This window comes from Balearica regulorum, chromosome 10, assembly GCF_011004875.1.
Source record: "Balearica regulorum gibbericeps isolate bBalReg1 chromosome 10, bBalReg1.pri, whole genome shotgun sequence".
NCBI lineage: Eukaryota > Metazoa > Chordata > Aves > Gruiformes > Gruidae > Balearica > Balearica regulorum.
The window spans coordinates 5606839-5624683 of record NC_046193.1 but is presented as its reverse complement, the minus strand read 5'-3'; the positions used below and the strand labels follow the sequence as shown (position 1 = coordinate 5624683).

Below are 17845 nucleotides of genomic sequence, written 5' to 3'. Positions count from 1 at the left end.
CTCAAGCAGCATCACTGTGCACAGCTATACTGTTAGGTGATGAATATAACAAGCAAATCACATTTGATGAAACGTCTCTTATTCAAGGGTTTTAAAGTACTACTTGAAAGGAAGTGTTATTAGCCACACTGTAAACAAGCCTGCTCATCTGTAATAGGGACTAATAGGGACCCGCTATGAGTCAGCGACAGAGCTTGCAATAGAAGAGTCTTGCCATTTTTATTGTCTTTGCTATTTATTATTTGCAGAGTACCACAGGTGTGCTTGACTCTTGTTCTCCTTGCCCATTCACCACAGACAAGAGCTTGTTTCTGCTCGGGAGTAAAAATGTTAGTGTTTGGAACTAGTGTTGTGACAATACGATTAGAAGAAAAAAAATTTACACCTGAGCTTGTAAATTACTCTGACTGTTTTGCAAGGCTGGTATAGAGGCCAGGCTTTTGTTGATCCTGTGTTTCCTAGCCTGGGATGAATCCTTTAAGTGGTATGAGGCTCGTGCAGGGAAAATAAGCATTTTCAGGAATTTTATTTGTTCCTCTCTAAAATACAAGATTCTGGGGGGAGAATGGTTCTGTGATCATTAGTGACTCCACTCTGCTAAAACCATGATTTTTCTACATTGACTACCATTGTATAACATTCTAAATACTTACTCAGAAATCATCTGGGAGTGTTAAACAAAAAACCCACCTTCATTCTTTCCTGAGATAAATGAGCCCTGTTCCACTGGGTTCCCCAGGTTCACTGGCTGTTTATATATCAGCCACAACTTCCCATTAGGAGCCAGGGTTTTTGGCCTGGGCCAGGAAGGAGGAGGTTGTGCAAGGTTTTCCCTGAAGATGATGAGTGTTTCTGCCTTCTGATTGTCCTTGCCTGAGATTGTGTAATTTCAATCTCAAGCCATGTGAAAAAGGATTCCAGGCTACAGTACCAGACTTTCTACCCTCTCTCTCACTACTGCAGCTGAGGTTTCTACCTATGCAGAAAACAGAGGCTCGGGTTGAAGTTGCTAATTCTGTTTCCCTGTCAATGGAGATGTAATATAATGCTCGCCTGGCACAATGGGAATGACACTCCTCCCTGCTCTGAAACCTCTCCCTGTGTAACTGAAGTTTTTCAGACTTCAAGAATACTCCTGTTGCAAGGCAGCTCACCAACCACTAGAATTTCCCACTGGGGTTATATTAAATTTTAGAAACATATTATTTCAAAGGTGGCAGTTTGGGCTTTGCAGAATAGAACTGTTGATTTTTTTTTTCTCCTGAGGAAAAACTTTTAAAGATAGTGAGGAGTGAAGATGTGATCTATCCTAAAATTACTGTATTGTTATGTTGCTCTGGTTTTAGAAAATCTGTTAGATCCTCTTGTTACCCTTGAACTAGAAGCTGAAAGTAAAACTTCTGTCTTGGACAGCCAAGGACATGTCCTGGCCCTTTCTCCACAGTCTTGCATGTTGCTTGTGTACCTTCTCTGCTCTTGTTGCTTTTCTGGAGAGCAAATTAAAGCACAAATTTACAAGCTCATAAAAACCAGGAGTCTCAACCGTTCAGTTCAGTGCCTGCTCAGGAGGAGGGCTGAGCAGCCAGGGAATTGGGGGCTATGGCTGTCTGCAAAACCAAAACACAGCTGTTAGGGCTAATTTTAGGTTTTCTAGTCTTGATGGTAGCCCTGTATTCCAGCAAGCTGTTTGTAAGTCATAAGCATTCCCAAGCATGTCCTTGAGTTACAGTTGGAATGTTAATGTGACCTTTCTCTAAAATTGTATTTATAGAGGCCTCTGAGATAATGAGAGACATCGGAACAGCCATCCAGTATCTGCATTCAATGAACATTGCCCATAGAGACGTCAAGGTGAGGCCTGAAGGTGTGTGGGCAGGGAGAAAAGAGCGTAAGGCAGATAAATAAATGGGCAATGGTGGTTTAAATAGAACTAGGAGTACCATCAGATGGTCAAAAGTGTTCCTATTCCTCTGCCAGTGTGAGAAGGGACCTGCTGACAACTAGTTTACAACTAGTCAAAGGTCAGAATATTCATGTGTGCTAATGCCTTCCAGTTGTGTCAGGCATGCAGAAGAATCTGGTGATAGTCAGATGGTTAATCAAAGAGGTACTACCAACTTGGAAACCAGTTAATTAACAAGAAAATAACAGTGCCTGAAGGGAATTTATACTAGCTGCTATACCTCTATGCACAGTCTTTGCCAGTTATTAGTTGTTTTCACAATCATACTTGCCTAAAACAACGACAAAAAACCCACCTCAACATAAACAAAACCCCCAAACAAACACCAAACCTCCCTTCAGAAGCAGGAGAAACTGCATATATGGGAGGAATAATACCAATTCCATGCATCCAACCCACTTGAATAGTATATGTAAATATTTGGGAAAATGGGAAGATCTCAATTACTATCATGTGGAACAGTCTATTTACTAGCTAAATTTTGTACCCAGACCTTGTAGTAGAGATTTGACAGGGTTTGTAGTACTGTAGTTTGTTTTCATTCTGCAAAGTGCACAGCATAAGCAAAGACAAGGTAGCTGCACCACGGCATTCTAGCACAGCAGTACAGCGATGTGATGGAATGTACTGAAGAGCAGGTCACGTAATGATGGACTGAAGCATCTGATTGATTCCGCAGCTTTGAGTTTGTGAACTAGATGTCACTTGGTGTCACTGAGGAGTATGTTTGAGCGTTCTTCAGAATGACTTCACATTGAAAAATCTGTTCACTTTTGTGGAGCTATGTGCCATTGCTTGTTGCCAGCACAGAAACTGAAGTGCTTAGCCCCCCACACCCTCTACACACACTCAGTGAACTAACGCAGAAATAGTTCAAATTAATAGATCCTAAATCCTATTTTCTTTCAAGCTCTTCCTTCTTCTGTATGTCCCCAAACACTAGCATCAGAGAGGGCATAGCTTCTTTATGACTGAGAAACTGGAAAACAAGTTCAAGCAATTGCAGATTCTGGAGATGTGTCGTTCTCCCTGTTCTTGTGCACAAGAGCTTGTATTTCCCTCTGTGCCACTTCCGGTTTTGGAGAGCTTTTATGGAGTGTGGAGCAAGAATTAATTCGGGTTTCAGGAGGCAGGAGAGGGAAAGCAGGAAGGGGACTGTGTCTGTATTAGGTAATTCTGATGGAATTATGTCAGTTGCTCATAGAGAGTTTGGCTGATGACTTGTCTTCTACTTCAGCTACTTGAGTCTCGTGATTTGCTCTCCTAAATACCACTTTGAGAAGGATGTTGATCCTTAGTCTGAGCAAAAATGCCATATGTTGGGAGGGAACTTTCTGCGTGGTACGGTGGGGATGTGAGAGAAGTAAGAAGGCTCAGATGCTGGTGGTGACCCAGGCAAGCGGGAATGGTTTGATCTTTCAGCTCATTAGAGACATCTTTTCATTGTCCAGTTTATCCTTTCTTTTGGTGGCCTTTCAGCCTGAAAACTTGCTTTACACGTCTAAAGAGAAGGATACTGTACTCAAACTGACAGACTTCGGCTTTGCCAAAGAAACCAGTGTACAAAATGCGCTGCAGACCCCCTGTTACACTCCTTATTATGTGGGTGAGTTATCCAAGATGCATTTCTTTTGTGTAAGTCTGTCATCCCTCCCCTTATAGTGGGCCTGTGGACTGTAGGAATGGATGGGAAATCTTATTGTGGGTGTAATGCAAAGAATTAGCCTGCAGAATTTACAGTGGCATCCAACCCAAACCTAGTCTGGTTCCAGTACAGTTCAGTGCTCCTGCTTTCTTCCTTGGCTGCAGAGGAAACAGCCTTAACAGGGAATGCAAATGAGGATCAAGGAGAAAGAACACGTTGCTTCTGATTACAGTTGAAGTAATCCTGATGTTTCCTCTGAATGATGCAATAAAAGCCATCATTTGAACTCATCTTCGTGATTATTTGGGTGTTTCCTTGCAAAACGTCCCTTAGCTTAACTAATGTAATAAAAGAGACCAGGGAGAGTATTCCCTCAGATGTAAAGCTTCTTAAAGCTGGCAAATGGAGGAATTAGTAATAAAAGACCAAAGTGACTTAATCACAGCTGAATTTTTGCCTGCGTTTTGTCCAAAGACAGAGCACTGTGTAATGAATGCCACAGCAGACTGTCCTTTATGCATTCATGTTAGAGTACGCCCCTCTTGGTCTTTGAGCTAATAGTCATTCACCATATGGTATGACTGAGGCAGTCTGCACTTGGAATTTCTTTAGAGGAAAAAGGGCTTATTATTTTTTAAGAACTAGTTCTACAATGTAAGTTTTTATAGGTTTGGGGTTTGTGTTTTTTTTTGCATTGAAAGATATTGTTATTCATTATTAGCAGAGAATTGCAATAGCAATATTTTTTTCTGATACTTCTATATTTTTGTAAGCTGGGATTAGGGATAAAATGCTAAGAAAATTAGGCATATGTGGTTTTATGCCTTTATATTTGTATACAAACAAGCTGACATTTCCCTTCTCAACACCTTTTTATAAACTAGCATGATTGCTCATATGTTTAGAGAATCATTTTCCTTACAAAATCAAGCTCCCTGCCAGTTTACCTGCCCCAGGGGGGGAAAAAAATCCCCTCTAAATGTATGTGTCTATAATTTTGTTACTTAGTGAAAAAATATAATGCTCTGGAGGCCGAAGAAAAATACATTGCTCTGTAGTTGCTGGAGCTAAACTCACTCTACCCAGGTACCGTTCAAAAATTTATCACAGCTCAAGTAGGTCCTTTCTGTTCTGATTTTGGGAACATATGCTCCTGCCTCTTTCAGTGCAGTGTCTCCCTGTACACATTTAGCTATAGCTCCTTCTGCTTTTCTGTATTCTTAGTACTCTCTTGAGCAGAGACACTAAGGTGAAAAGTAGGGCATTTTGCCAGCTCCATTCCTCCTTTCTGAAGCTATGTTAGATGTGTTCAGGAACTTGTCAATAGAAAATACTACCCAGATCCTGCAGTGAGCTGCATTTTTTTAAATGCCTCCAATATTTGTTGAAGTGTGCTGTTACTTATAAGGTAATGGAGATGAAAGGAAATATCTGGTACTCTGTTAATTTCTGGTTTTAATCTTCTTCAGCCCCAGAAGTCCTTGGTCCTGAGAAGTATGACAAATCATGTGACATGTGGTCATTGGGTGTCATCACATATATTCTGTAAGTATTTGGGAAGAGGCTTGATGAGCGGAAGAAGGACACATCTTATTAAATGTGTACTTCCAAGTAATTAGTCACTGGGATTATGCAACCTGCAGAAGAATATAAGCTTGTATGGGACTTTTTAAGAGATGAAATGACTTTCCTACTTGTAAAAGTTCTTCTGTCCACTCTTACAGCCTGTGTGGGTTCCCTCCATTCTACTCAAACACTGGTCAAGCCATTTCTCCAGGGATGAAGAGAAGAATTCGGATGGGGCAATATGGGTTTCCCAATCCAGAGTGGGCTGAAGTATCAGAGGAAGGTAACAGTGCTCACTGCTACTGATGACTGTGTGCATGGTGTTGTGCAGTGGTGCAGTGCTTACAAGAGACTATTTCTAAAAGTCTGTCTTAGTGGGTTTTTCCCCCTGTTTTGTAGAATTTAAATTAATTTTTTGTAAGGTGATACAGAAAACAACTGGGAACTCGGACATTACCCAGCAACCTAAGTACTACAGAAAGTAAATGACTACTGAAAACTTTCTTTAAAATTCCAGCTAGTGCTAGTGAATGCCGAGATTAAACTCTCTGGAAACAAAAGTCTTTAATCCTGAGAAAGCGGACTGCCAGGGCAGCTGCAATGTAAGCTGAGTTGGAAGAAAGGGAAAGTCTGTCTTAAGAACTCATTCAGTCTTTGCCTTCCTTGGTGATAGAGCCAGCAAGGATGGCAGCTTTTCATGCTAGCTTTTTGTGATGTGGGAACTTGCCAGCCACCACTTAAATCAAGGTCAACAATTTTTTTTTTAATAAGTCATTGACCAAAAGCTGCTGCTGTTCAGCTGTGACCTGGATGGGCTCAACCCAGTGTCCTGAAAGTGGATGGTTTTGATTCCCTCTTATTCTGACAGTCTCGTAAGGTGGAAGTCTCACCTGCCCATTGTATTAGAGAGAAGGGTCAGCAACCTCTGGGTACATCTTTTTGTTTTCCTAACAAGCCCTTTGTATTGCTATTACTAGCATCCTGTTATCATCTGCTGTTAAGCGATAACAAATCATCATTGGATAATACTGTGTTTTAACCCCTCATTTGATCTCATGGCTGCATGTGCAGCCTAGACTACTGAACATTAATAAGGAAGATGTTTTACTTATGGGTTTCTGGCTTAATATTTGTCTGCTTTGGGTCTTGTTCATATTACAGCAGGTATTAAAATGCTCGGGGAGCTTGGTGAGAGAACATGCACTTGGAAAATTTGTAGGGTTTCTCTGTGCTTGCCTGAATGAAGATAGATGCCCTCTGCCTTTGAACCTGTTAAGATCAGCTAATTTATGTATTCTTTTAGGCTGATTATGCACCTTCAGCAGACTGCTGCTTTTTGCCCTCCTTTGTCCTGTTCTTGTCATGATTTTCTTTATCTAATCATTCTGTCATTGCATCACCTGTGGAGGCTTCCTCTAAATTCCCGTCCAGCTTCCTATAATCATCTTAACAGGCTCTGTTTGTGATCCCCTCCTTTTGTTTCCTTGTACAGTGTAAGTATTTCTCAATAATGTCCCTTGGATGCAGTGTTCCTGGTCTGTCCCCCTGCATTAATGAAACTATTGTCTAGGCTCTCATGATCTCAAATCGTAGTTACTTTGTACTCTTGCTTTGGCAGATACTGTGTTCACAGAAAGCTGCTGCAAAGCCTGTTTGTGCAATCCATTTCTTTGACTTTGTGTTCTTTTAGTGGCCTCTCAGTTTCAAAGAAAAATTTATTGTCCTTTTTCTTCCACAGCCTGTGCTAGTTTTTGTCTTCTGTCATTTCTCAAAGCTTATGCATTCATTCAGCCCATAATGCCGAGCTTCTCGCCATCTTTCAGACAGGTACCTTGGCAGCTTTCTGTTCCTATGTTTTTCTTTTTCTCAAGTTTGTGCTCTGAGAACAGTTGGTTTAGTGACATAGATAGCATAGGTGGAATCCCCGATCCTTTGTCCTTCCTTCCTACCTGTTGTTTTGGATGTTTTCATGTCTGCCTTTTTAACCATAATAACCTACCACACTGTACATGGCTTCTTAACATGGTAACAGCAATAGGTAGGTGTTTTCAGTTCTGCTGAATGAAGAAAGATAATTTTGTGTTCTCAAGGTTATTTGGGAACGCAGTAGTAGACTACAACATGCCATGTTGATCCTGTTTTTCAGCCAAACAACTGATTCGCCATTTACTGAAGACTGACCCAACAGAGAGGATGACAGTTTCTCAATTCATGAACCACCCTTGGATTAATGTGAGTTTCATACCTCTTTTTTACAAGGGAACAAGATGAGTTCTTACATGCAGAACTTATATGTAGCTCAACATAGCACAGCAAGAGAAGGATGATGGTTACTGTTAATAACTTAATTAACCTACTATGCCCCCCACAGAGGGTCATCTCCCAGTAGAACCACAATTCTTCCTGGTGTTACCAGAGGACAGAGACACCCACAACAGCGTTCTTGGAAGCAAAAGCCGAATGCATCTATATATCTTCTGTGAGCAGGCAGTCACTGTTGACTCTGCAGCATATGCATGTGTTACTCTCTTTAAAAATATAAAAATAAACTGTATGTTCTTACTTCATCAGTGCAGGATTTAGAAAGCTATTATTAGTGGTCTCAGCCACCATTGTGCATAGCTGTGTTAGTGTGAACACAGTCCTGTGCTTAGCGGGAATTCTCATCCTTGGCAGAGCTTGGAAATTCATGGGGAGGAGCAAGGGTCTCAGCGTAGTGCCCTGTAAGAGACTGCCAGATAGGACGGTACACAGAGCTATTAATGGTCCGGGTTCAGGTTTCATTCTATGACTTGGTTGAATTTACTTTTCCTTAAAAAATATTTTTTGGGGAAAAATGAAAGACTCTAATAATACACTATTTATTCTTTCAAACAAGAGACAAGAATCCCAGGAGTCATCAGACTGAATTTCAGGATATCATCTCTGCTCTGTACGTGTCACTTGAAAGAATAGATTATACTTTTCACATTTGTGCCTGAACCACCAGTCTTGGGTGGTTTTTGCTGTCCAAAAATCATCAGCCCTGAACAGAATCCCTTGTACTGTAGAATGCCCTTTTCCCCCATAGTGCTTTCTCTGTCTGTGCTGATCTTCAGAGGAAGGGGCAGAAACAGAGGCATGACTAATAGTCAGCATTTCCATAATGCCTGTTTGAAGATCTGAAAGCCCTTAGAATCATATAGAAACGTTGCTATATAACATCCTGAAGAAGTAGATATTTTCATTTAGAGTTATGAAAGCTGAGAAATTAAGGTTATAAAGAATCTGTAGAACTGGAAACAGAACCTAGACAATGTTTCTATGTCTTTTTTAACCAAATAAAAATGTAATCACTGTTCAGAATAAATACCTTCAGCTTTAAGTGTTTGAAGACCCAAGAAGGAGGTGTTCCAGAAGTCAGCAGGCGATGAATTTCACAGAATGAGTGCCTAATAGCTAAGGAAGCTACCACCTACAGCGACACGTGTTACTTGAAATATGCATATAACCAATTAATAAGGAGGAGATTAGAGACAAGGTCTATAGACTCTGCTGCACCAAAGAGCCGTGCTAGAATACTCTTCCTGGAAGAACGCTCTAGGAGCTGCAGATTGGCTTTTTTTTTTTTCTGCTGAACCTGTTGTTCCCATGAGGCAGGGGGAGGGAAAGGAAAAGACCAACCTAGTGAATGTCTGTGTTCTTCCTTTTCTTTTCCTAAATCCCTAAATGGGAATGTGTATGGGGAGCTGCCTTGCACAAGCAGCAGAGGAGGGGGATTGTCTCTTCTCTTTTTTCTCCGGCCCCCCCCCCCTTTTTTTTTTAATTAGATGGATGGCAGAAGTATTATTATGGACTATGCAAAAATTGTGAGTTTAGGTGGAGCACATAATCCTCTAGTTAGTTTGTAGATAAGATTTATCCAACAAGAAGTAGCTGACAGCAAATAGGAGGGCACCTTCAGCATCTGCTCAGGGACACCACTAAGGCCAGTGTTCTGGTTTTCCATTTCCCACCTCCCACCTGTACTTGATAAAACTGTACCCTGGCCAGCTAGGGTCCTTTAACAGAGGATGCAGGAGTCATGATTTCTGCTTCCACCTCTGTAACTACTGCAGTGCTGCTGTTAGCTCGGTGGAGTATAAGCACTGCTTCCAATGTAACACTTATTTTACAAAGACATGTACAGGGATCTCCTTAGACATTGTTGACATGCAGCTGCATCCGGTGTAGGATGCCACAGCAGTAGACAAGTTTGGGTAGAAAGCATAAGGGAGATAGAATATCCAAATGAAAGTCTAGTTTGGGTTATGGACTGGCAAGAAATATCATGATTCTTGCTGAATTTAGCTAGGGAACTGTGCTTCCTGCTTTAGGAATTGTACCTTATTCTAATTTACAGTATTTACTGATGTTTCATGGCAGGTGAGCGTAGATCTCAGTTTTATGTGGAAGAGTGTCTCAAGCGATGCACTGTCTTCTGAACTGTGCCTTACTGTGAATAATAGTAAGATTTCCTCTTTGGGGCACACTTATGATCTGATAAACTGGTAATCTCAGTTAATGTATATGTACAAGAAAATTTCTCCTACAACAAATCCAAGAAGATAAAGGTCAAATTAACCACTTTAAAACATTGACTAATGAATAGTGAAATGACAGTTAAAATCTCAAATGTACATTTTCTATCCAACACAGCGTTATTGGTTGGACTGGAAGGGAGCAGAGTGAAAGAAGCATAGCACTGATTTCTCTCTGCTTTTGTTCCTTAAAGATACAGTCATGTGGGAGCTATAGTCCTTTTCTACCTCACACATGAATTAGCTTGTGGAGTGGTTGGAAGCATGAATAATGAGGGCCACCGAAGGACGTTAGATAAAGTTTTATGCCCTCCATATGCATAGAAGAGCAAGCAGTCGCTTCCCAAACATGATTTTGCGGAACATTTCTTTTGGTATTTTTCCCTTTTCTCAGAGATCAATGGCAGTGCCACCAACTCCACTTCACACTGCACGGGTCCTGCAAGAGGATAAAGACCACTGGGATGAAGTTAAAGTGAGTAGTTCAGATTTCTTGAAGTCAAGTCTGATAAGAGATTAAATGGGCTGTCTTCTCTGCGTATGCTTATTTCCTTGGAGATATGGCTATTTTGAATACAACCGTGTTAAACAAAGGAATTGTAAACAGTCGTGGTTAGAACAGGACTATATGTCCACGTGTATATGATAACTGTTTAAAAAAGAATGCTATTTGAGCTTCGTCCAACAGCCTTACAGCTGTGCCAGATTTCAACAAAGATGATGTTTATGACCAAAGTTATTAATGATGCTACCTACTGAGCCACTGTATGTAACCACAGAGGAGAAGGGACAGTGCTGAGGGAGCTTCAAGTTCATTATAGTGAAGTGAAGAATATGATGGAAAATGTAGGGGGACAGGGTGGGAGAGTTGAGCTGCATTCTGGTTTTCTACTCTGTTCTTCTAATGTAAAACAACATTAAATAACCTTAGCCTTGTCTTGTTGTAACATTTGGTGAGAGAAGATAAAAATATATCTGTCTTTCCCTTAATCTAACCAGGTGCTTCACCTACTGTTTGTACTGATGACAGTTGAATGCTTCCTGCAAAGAGAAACTATAGGGCAGACTAAAAGTTGTTTGCAAGCTTTAACTCTTTCCTGCTGGCCTTTATCAGGTTGGCATACTTTTACAATTAATTCTGAATTTTTTGCATTTACAATGCGTGGCATTTTGATAATTGCAACATTACTGATTTTATTTAAATTACTGATGTATAGTCTCAACTGTTGAACTATGTAACGGTAAAATTTCATAGGACCTAGGCAACATTTGCCTACCGAGTTAAAGAGATCAAACATATTTTCACTTAGTGTTCTTCATTTCCCTGTTTCTGAGAACTTCTTATGCTTGTGGTTTGTATAGGTTCCAGAGGTATTTCCTCAAGCCACCAGCATTTTCATAATATTTAATCGTTTTTCCTTTCCTGAACTAAATGTCTAGACATTCATTCACTTAAGCAGATTTTTGCTCACAGCCTTATTAAAAAGCTTAAAATTTGCCTGCACTTAAATATTAATTCAAACTAAGAAAGTGTGTTAATTTGAAGCACATACTTTTTAAACAACTTTGTGTGAGCTCTTTCTTCTAGCTCCTGCTAACCTAGTTTGGTAACAGAGCAAGGAAAGCAGCATTCTGAGTCTGGTATGAGAAGCCCAGGCTTAATAGCTGGTGAAGGCCCAGAGCCAGCCTGTAAGAAATGCTGGGCATAGGGACATGGTGGAATTTAGGCCAGCAGAGTGTGGTCCTGCATGCTCACATATGAAACACTGTGTGAATAGTTCCTCCTGAATGAGTCCGTGAGTAGAACGAAGCCTTTAGTCATAGTCCAGTGCAGCAGAAAGGGCTCAGCTATTTCTGGCCGTAGCGTAACAGAGGGTTCCTTTTTGTACATTCGTCTCCTGGCAGTAGTGTGGGGTGGCTGTGTGCTCTCTGCCTCAGGGTTTTCAGTAAATTGCTTCCTTGGTTTCAGGAGGAGATGACCAGCGCTTTGGCTACCATGAGGGTGGACTATGATCAGGTGAAAATCAAAGACTTGAAAACATCCAACAACCGCCTCCTGAACAAACGCCGTAAGAAGCAGAAGCAGGCAGGCACCTCTTCTGCAGCCCCAGGGTGCAATAACCAATGAGAAGAGAAGCCAAGGACCTGTGGGTGGAGGGTTAAAGTTAAAAGGAACAATTTAAAATCGGTATGATCAGCTCAGTCTGTACCACAAAGGCAATGAGACCATGAAGAAGCTATCCTGCAAAGAGGGAGCAGTGTGAAGGTTACATTTTTATAACTTGAATCAGGGCTTTGCTTTTAAAGGCTAATGTATATGACACAATTCTGTTGCATATTGCTAGGGAAGGTACAGTAATACCAGAAATGTTACAGGTTTTTGTTTTGGCTTTAACTGCATCGGTCGAGAGGAGAGAACAGGAGGCAGTCTCAGCATACTAATGCACTGAGGCTTTAACAGCCATCTACAAGAGTAACTTCTGCTACTGTTTTAAACTTGGGAATAGAAAAAATGCCAAGTGTTCTGCTAGGAATGTTTTAGTAGCTGAAACATGAGTACTGAGAAAGGAGAAAAATGTCACTGCTCTTACGTGAGTAGCACAGGTGCAGTTCTATTATGGATGCATCTAGACAGCATTTCATGTTAGAATATTTCCAAACTTACCTCCTATAGTTACAGAATATCACCTAAACAGTAAGCAGTTATTCCTAGTACAGGAAAAAGCATCCATACATTTCCATTTTCATAAAGTCTTCATGTAGTTTTGTGAAGATTTGAGTTTGTCATGGATTCTCATTTGATAACATATAAGTTTTCTAAACTAACCATTATGTCATGTCTATGTCACTGTCAGATCCCTCTCTTGTAATGTTTTTAATTTAAATGGTACTTTATGTAAAGAGTTTAAATAAGGATTTAGTTAGTTGAAGGTATCCTGCAGAGAATATTGCTGTTCCTCTTGGATCCACAACCTCTAGGGTGTGCAACTGGACATGCAGTTGTATACAAGAGACTGCTCTAGAAGAGAGACTTCTGAAATTTGGGAAGAAGTGGCAAGTGCCTGTTCTCTGAATGGCCCCTGGTGTCTGCCAGCATCCCTTCTGGTAATTATCTCCAGATCCTGTGCCTAAGATGTGCTGACCATAGCAAATTTTGGGGTGCTGGGCTTGGTTTGTTTCCTGGGGTCAGGAAGGGGGAGGATGCTACTTTATTTGCAGTGTTTTGTCAGTGTTTCTGGATCCAAAGATTTTCACCACTTAAGGGAGATTACCTATAAGTATATGCACCTTTTTTTTTTTTTTTCCTATTCTAATTCTTGTTTTATGGGATCTTAGCCTTAGTTTGCTAATTTGTTTTACTTTGTGATCAAAATATTTCCTCTGGCTGTATTTTGGGATTTTTTTTTAGTTGAGATGAAGCAAATATTTGTGAAATTATTATCAGAGTCTAGGATGAAAATTATGTGCTTCCAGTGATGCAGGCAAAAACTACTTTGTGGTAGGCACACAGCGTACTGGTGTGTTAATAGGCTCAGAAGAATGTTAAAAGACAAAAATGAAAACAAGGCTCCAGAGAGGATCTGAACCATCAAATCTGGCTGCCACACAGATCTTGTTACCTCCAAAAAAGATCACCTCGAGGCTTTGGATCTTGTCTGGGGAGCCCTGTTCCCATCTTCAGAGTGTTGGATGAGACCTCCATTCTTCTTTGTGAACTGGTTCTGGGGTTTTATAAACTGATTTTAATAAATTGTGTTACAACATTCCTTCCTCCTGTCATCCCTGTTTTTGTTGAGATGTTGCAGAGTTTGTATTGCTTTGCGACGTACATCTGTGTTAAAGGTGATGGGAAAAGGGAGAAGTGTTCAATGATGTCCACGTTCAAAGGCCTACCCAAACTTGAGCTTTTTTTTTAAGATTACAAGGGTTTGTTTTTAAATATCAATCTCTGCAAAGATGTTATTTAAAATTATTTAATGTTTATTTAGGTATCTCTGTGATTATAGCAGGTCCTGTTTATATTCATTGTATTACTCCTATGAATTATGCAAGTATTATTCACTACCTGTAAATGATAATACAACGAATGAAGAGTTGTGACATGTTCAGGGTGCACCAGTTGGGATTAGAGCCAGATCAAAGTTTCTGTCCCTTTATCCAAATTTTTTGAGGGTGCTATGTGCATCACTCCTACCTTCCTATCTCCGTGCCCCTTCAAGGGGATATCCCAGTTAACAAGGGCGACTGTGTGTAATGTGGTGATGTCCTGGCTGCCTTAGGTACGGTGATGTGGAAACCGTTGTAACTCACGGTTTTTTCTTCTGTCTTGCCCAAAGTTCGAGCAGGAGCTCTCAGTTTCCAGCTGGTGCCTTCTTGCCTGTCAGTTCAGTGTGGAGCTTGAAGACATGTATCTGTTCCTGAGTGGTTTTCCACGGGGAACTGTACCCGATGCCTTCCTGTGGGGTTCCAGTCTTTACTGCACACCAGTTCAGAAGCTGGAGTGATGCGCTTGGGCACAGCACCTTCAGCTTTCAGTCCCCGTATAGTAGGACAATACCATCTTGCTAAATTTGGACTAATAGTTCTTGCGTTCTGCCCTGCAGTGACAACATCCCGGAATACTGTAGAGCCCGGTGGGAACCTGAGGAGGGCCTCAAAATGGCAGACATGGAAGTGTGTGCAAGTATTGTACAGAAGTGTTTGTGCTTGTTTGACAGAAGAAAGGAGGCAGCTCCTTGGGAGCTGGGAAGCAGCTGACGTGCAACGCGCGGACCCTCAAACTGCTATCCTGCTTGTAACGCAACTCCTGTAACGGCAGCAGGGGCTGAGCCCTGGTCCTGTTTTAACTGCGTCTGAGCCGACCGGAACTGTGAGAATCTGCCAGAGGCCAGGTTTGGGGGCTGTGCTGCTTGTCACCCCTCCCTGGGGGTGCAGACGTGCCTCCAGCAGCGGTGAGGGTGCCCGCGGTGTGTGTCTCCCGCCATCCCTCCGCAGACCGGCCCCCTGGCCGCACCGCGGCGTCCCCCGCCCCGGCTCCGCGGCGCCACCTGCTGCCCGCGGCGTCCCCCTGCAGCCGCGGGGTGCCCGGGGCGCTGGGCCCGGCCCGGCCCCCTCAGCATCCCCATCAGCCCCGTCTCACTGGGCTTTCCCGAGAGCTCCCACAACTCCCGTAGCTTAAAATTAAAACCTGCGGGATCTCGGGATCTGCGTCGCGTTAGCGTTCTTGGCAAAGCCAAAGCCTGTGCTGCCGGTTGCTAGCATGTGCGCTGTGCCCTGCAGAAGCCTGTGATGAGATTCATGTGTACGTTTTGCAGAAGATCTTTCCTTTCTGGCTACTAGCTCTGTTATAAGAGGGCCTGCATTCTAGCTGCATTCACACACGTTATAAAGAATTCTGGTGTGCTAGCGGTGGTATTTGGGTCTTGCCTCTTCCTCCAGCCATATCGTATAATAGTCTCTTTAGAACCTGCTGCTTAAGATCCAAATTTATAGCCTGTTTTTAGAAAGGATAGGCTATTATAGAACTGATTATGCATTTGCATATTCATCAGCCATATAGAGGAGGTAAAGAGCTGGGAAGGGAAAGAAGAAATGAATGGTCAATAGAGAAGGCCTCAAGGAGAACACAGATTAAAAGGTCTATTTATTTTTTACAGCAGAAGCTAGAAAAGGGCTGTGCACAATTCCCCACCCCCATTCCTTTTCATAGCAATTGCTTATGGGCCGCTGCCTCCCCTTGTATTTCTCTGCACTGTACTCCTCACACACACGCGTTCTTGCTCGCTCACTCACAAGCGTACTTTCTCTGATTCACACACAAGTGTGTACACAAGCACAGGTAAAATTCCCTCCCTTTTCCATTTCTTGCACTACATGCTTTCTTACCTCTTTGACCACATGTGCCATATGATGAACATTTTTTTGACAATTAAAAACCTCACATTAATGGTAAGCTGTTGGCCTAATTCTGTGTTTTTCTATTTGTCAAAACCCAGCATGCAGTCCTGGGATTGCTTTTCTCTCTTAACACTTCACTGCCTAGAGTCTAGAGGCCCAATTACGTAACTGCTTCTGACTTGTCTGACATGAGGGATAATGAGAATGCTACATACTCAGTTTGATCTAATTTCCCGTCCTCTTTTCAATTCAGACTTTATTTGGCCCATGTTTAGACAAAGGTGCTTTTGAGAAAAGGAAGATTTAGCGAGGAGGAGAGAAGTGAAGCTTTTAATTACTTGCACGTAAGCATAAGTACATGTACTGTTTTAAACCTGTGTTAAAGGTAGGGAAGGGGTGTTGATCTGTGTCCAGCTGCTTTGATATATTTGCATGCTTAGCCTAAGGACAAAGCTGGCACTCAGCTGTACTCAAGGGGAGGAAGAGTTGTCCTTGAGGACGCACCCCAGCTTGTTCACCAGTGCCCTTTCACACTCACTAACACACCACAGGGACAAAGGGAGGGAAGGCAAGCAGGGAATGAATTCATGTGTGGAAAACTCATTTCTTCCAGTAGTATGTGTTTTAGAGAGATTTTTGTGGAAATACCAGAATTCTCTTTTTCCTAGGTTCCAGTATTTCCCCACTTCACCTGGCAGTTCTCATTAGTGGAGCTGGCATAGCTGAGAATGAAGACAGTTAATTCTCTTCTAGAGAGCCTAAACAGGATGAAGACAAGGAAGCAAACTTGGAAGACAGAGAACACGTACTCGAAACCTCAAAGAAAAAAAAAGTTAAAATTCTTGCAAGCTAACAAGCAAGTTTACTTCAGGTACATACTTAAACACATCTCACATCTGGAAAATTGAGGTTAGAGCAAGACTAGGTAATAACATTTGCTGAAGAAATGTTTCTCTGAAATCTTTGCACTGGGTAAGAAAATGTTTTTTGAGTATTACGTACAGCTTTAAAATAGGACTGTTTTTTAGTCTGTATAGTTAGAAGAATTTAATGGGGCAAAGGGAGTAGAAATGGGGGATATGTCATGTTGAAGAATAAGATAAGGAATGTCTGCTGTTGTATTCTACTCCAACTTACATTTTTACTGCAAGTGATACTTCTGTACAGACATAGCAGGATAGATTCAACTTTTCATTAGTCTTTTTTACCACTGGAGGAGGAGGATATTCCTGCACTCTAGGGAATATGTGGAAGATAACCCTGTGACTGTAGATGAACACCTGTATTGGTAAATCTGTAAATGATGCCTAGCTTTAACTTATTTCAAAATTTCCTGCCTCATGAATCTACCAGGTGCCAAGATCTCATAGGTCTGCTCTAACTACATAAAGGCACAGAGGATCATTGTCATTGTGTTTGTTCATACTACTTGAGACTGCAAAAAGAAACAATCTTTGAAAGGTACTGCAGTGTTTTAAGCTTCCAGGAGCCAAAAGAGAAGGAATGCAGCTTTCAAATAGCTGGAGGTGATGTGAAGGGCCAGGCTGTCTTTTGTCTGAGGAGGGGTGGTACTTGAAGGTATCTTGACCTTGCTTCAGTTCAGCTTCTAGATCTGATAATAAATGTGTTTTAGCTGTGTGGAGCTGCAGGCCCAAATTACTAGTAAAGTCTCTGCTGCTTTGTGACAGTATGCTGTGTTTTTTCCACTGTTGGCCACTGAAATGTACATTTTTTCATCCATGGTTGCAAACCATGTCACATTCTTGGTCCTGGGGCTGCACTGAACCTGAATAATTCAAAAAAGGAGGAGTTGCATAGTTTTCTTCCATGTTAAGCTTCTAAATTTATTTCTGTTGAATTTTACTTTATTCAAGTTAATTACTGGTATTGCTAGCATTAACAACTGTTTGTTATTGCACCTTTGTTATTTGTTAACAGTGAGCATAAGTGCTCCTTTTTGGGGTCTGTATCTTTTTGTCTTTTTTTGTCTTAGGAGTGTTAGTCTGGTTTTGAAATTAAATGGCATGGTTATTTTGCCTAATACTGTTCTCCCAAAACTTCCAGGCTAATCCATTTGGGAAACATGGAAGATGTTCTCAAGAGATTTCTTATTGCTTAGCTACTGAAACACCTGCTAAAGCTGAGCTCTTTAAAAAAACCTGAAAATTATTTAAATGTGAAAAAGAGTGGGTTGATCTGGAAAAGAAACTTCTC

At 41.5% G+C, this 17845-nt stretch overlaps 1 protein-coding gene across 4 annotated transcripts in view; it reads left to right on the top strand.

Annotated features, from left to right (window-relative positions):
• Positions 1–17587, top strand: part of MAPKAPK3 (MAPK activated protein kinase 3) — a 53876-nt gene extending 36289 nt beyond the window's left edge. For 2 of the 4 annotated variants that reach the window (XM_075762886.1, XM_075762884.1), the window contains exons 5-11: positions 1772–1851; positions 3443–3569; positions 5078–5153; positions 5333–5457; positions 7321–7406; positions 10128–10208; positions 11703–13498. In XM_075762886.1, the coding sequence (XP_075619001.1) occupies positions 1772–1851; positions 3443–3569; positions 5078–5153; positions 5333–5457; positions 7321–7406; positions 10128–10208; positions 11703–11861 (734 nt within the window). In that variant the 3' untranslated portion in view covers positions 11862–13498. Of the gene's footprint in view, positions 1–1771; positions 1852–3442; positions 3570–5077; positions 5154–5332; positions 5458–7320; positions 7407–10127; positions 10209–10732; positions 10848–11702; positions 13499–14337 lie in introns of those variants that run through there. The other 2 variants (XR_012837153.1, XM_075762887.1) reach the window with 2 other exon arrangements.
• Positions 17588–17845: the final 258 nt, after the last annotated feature.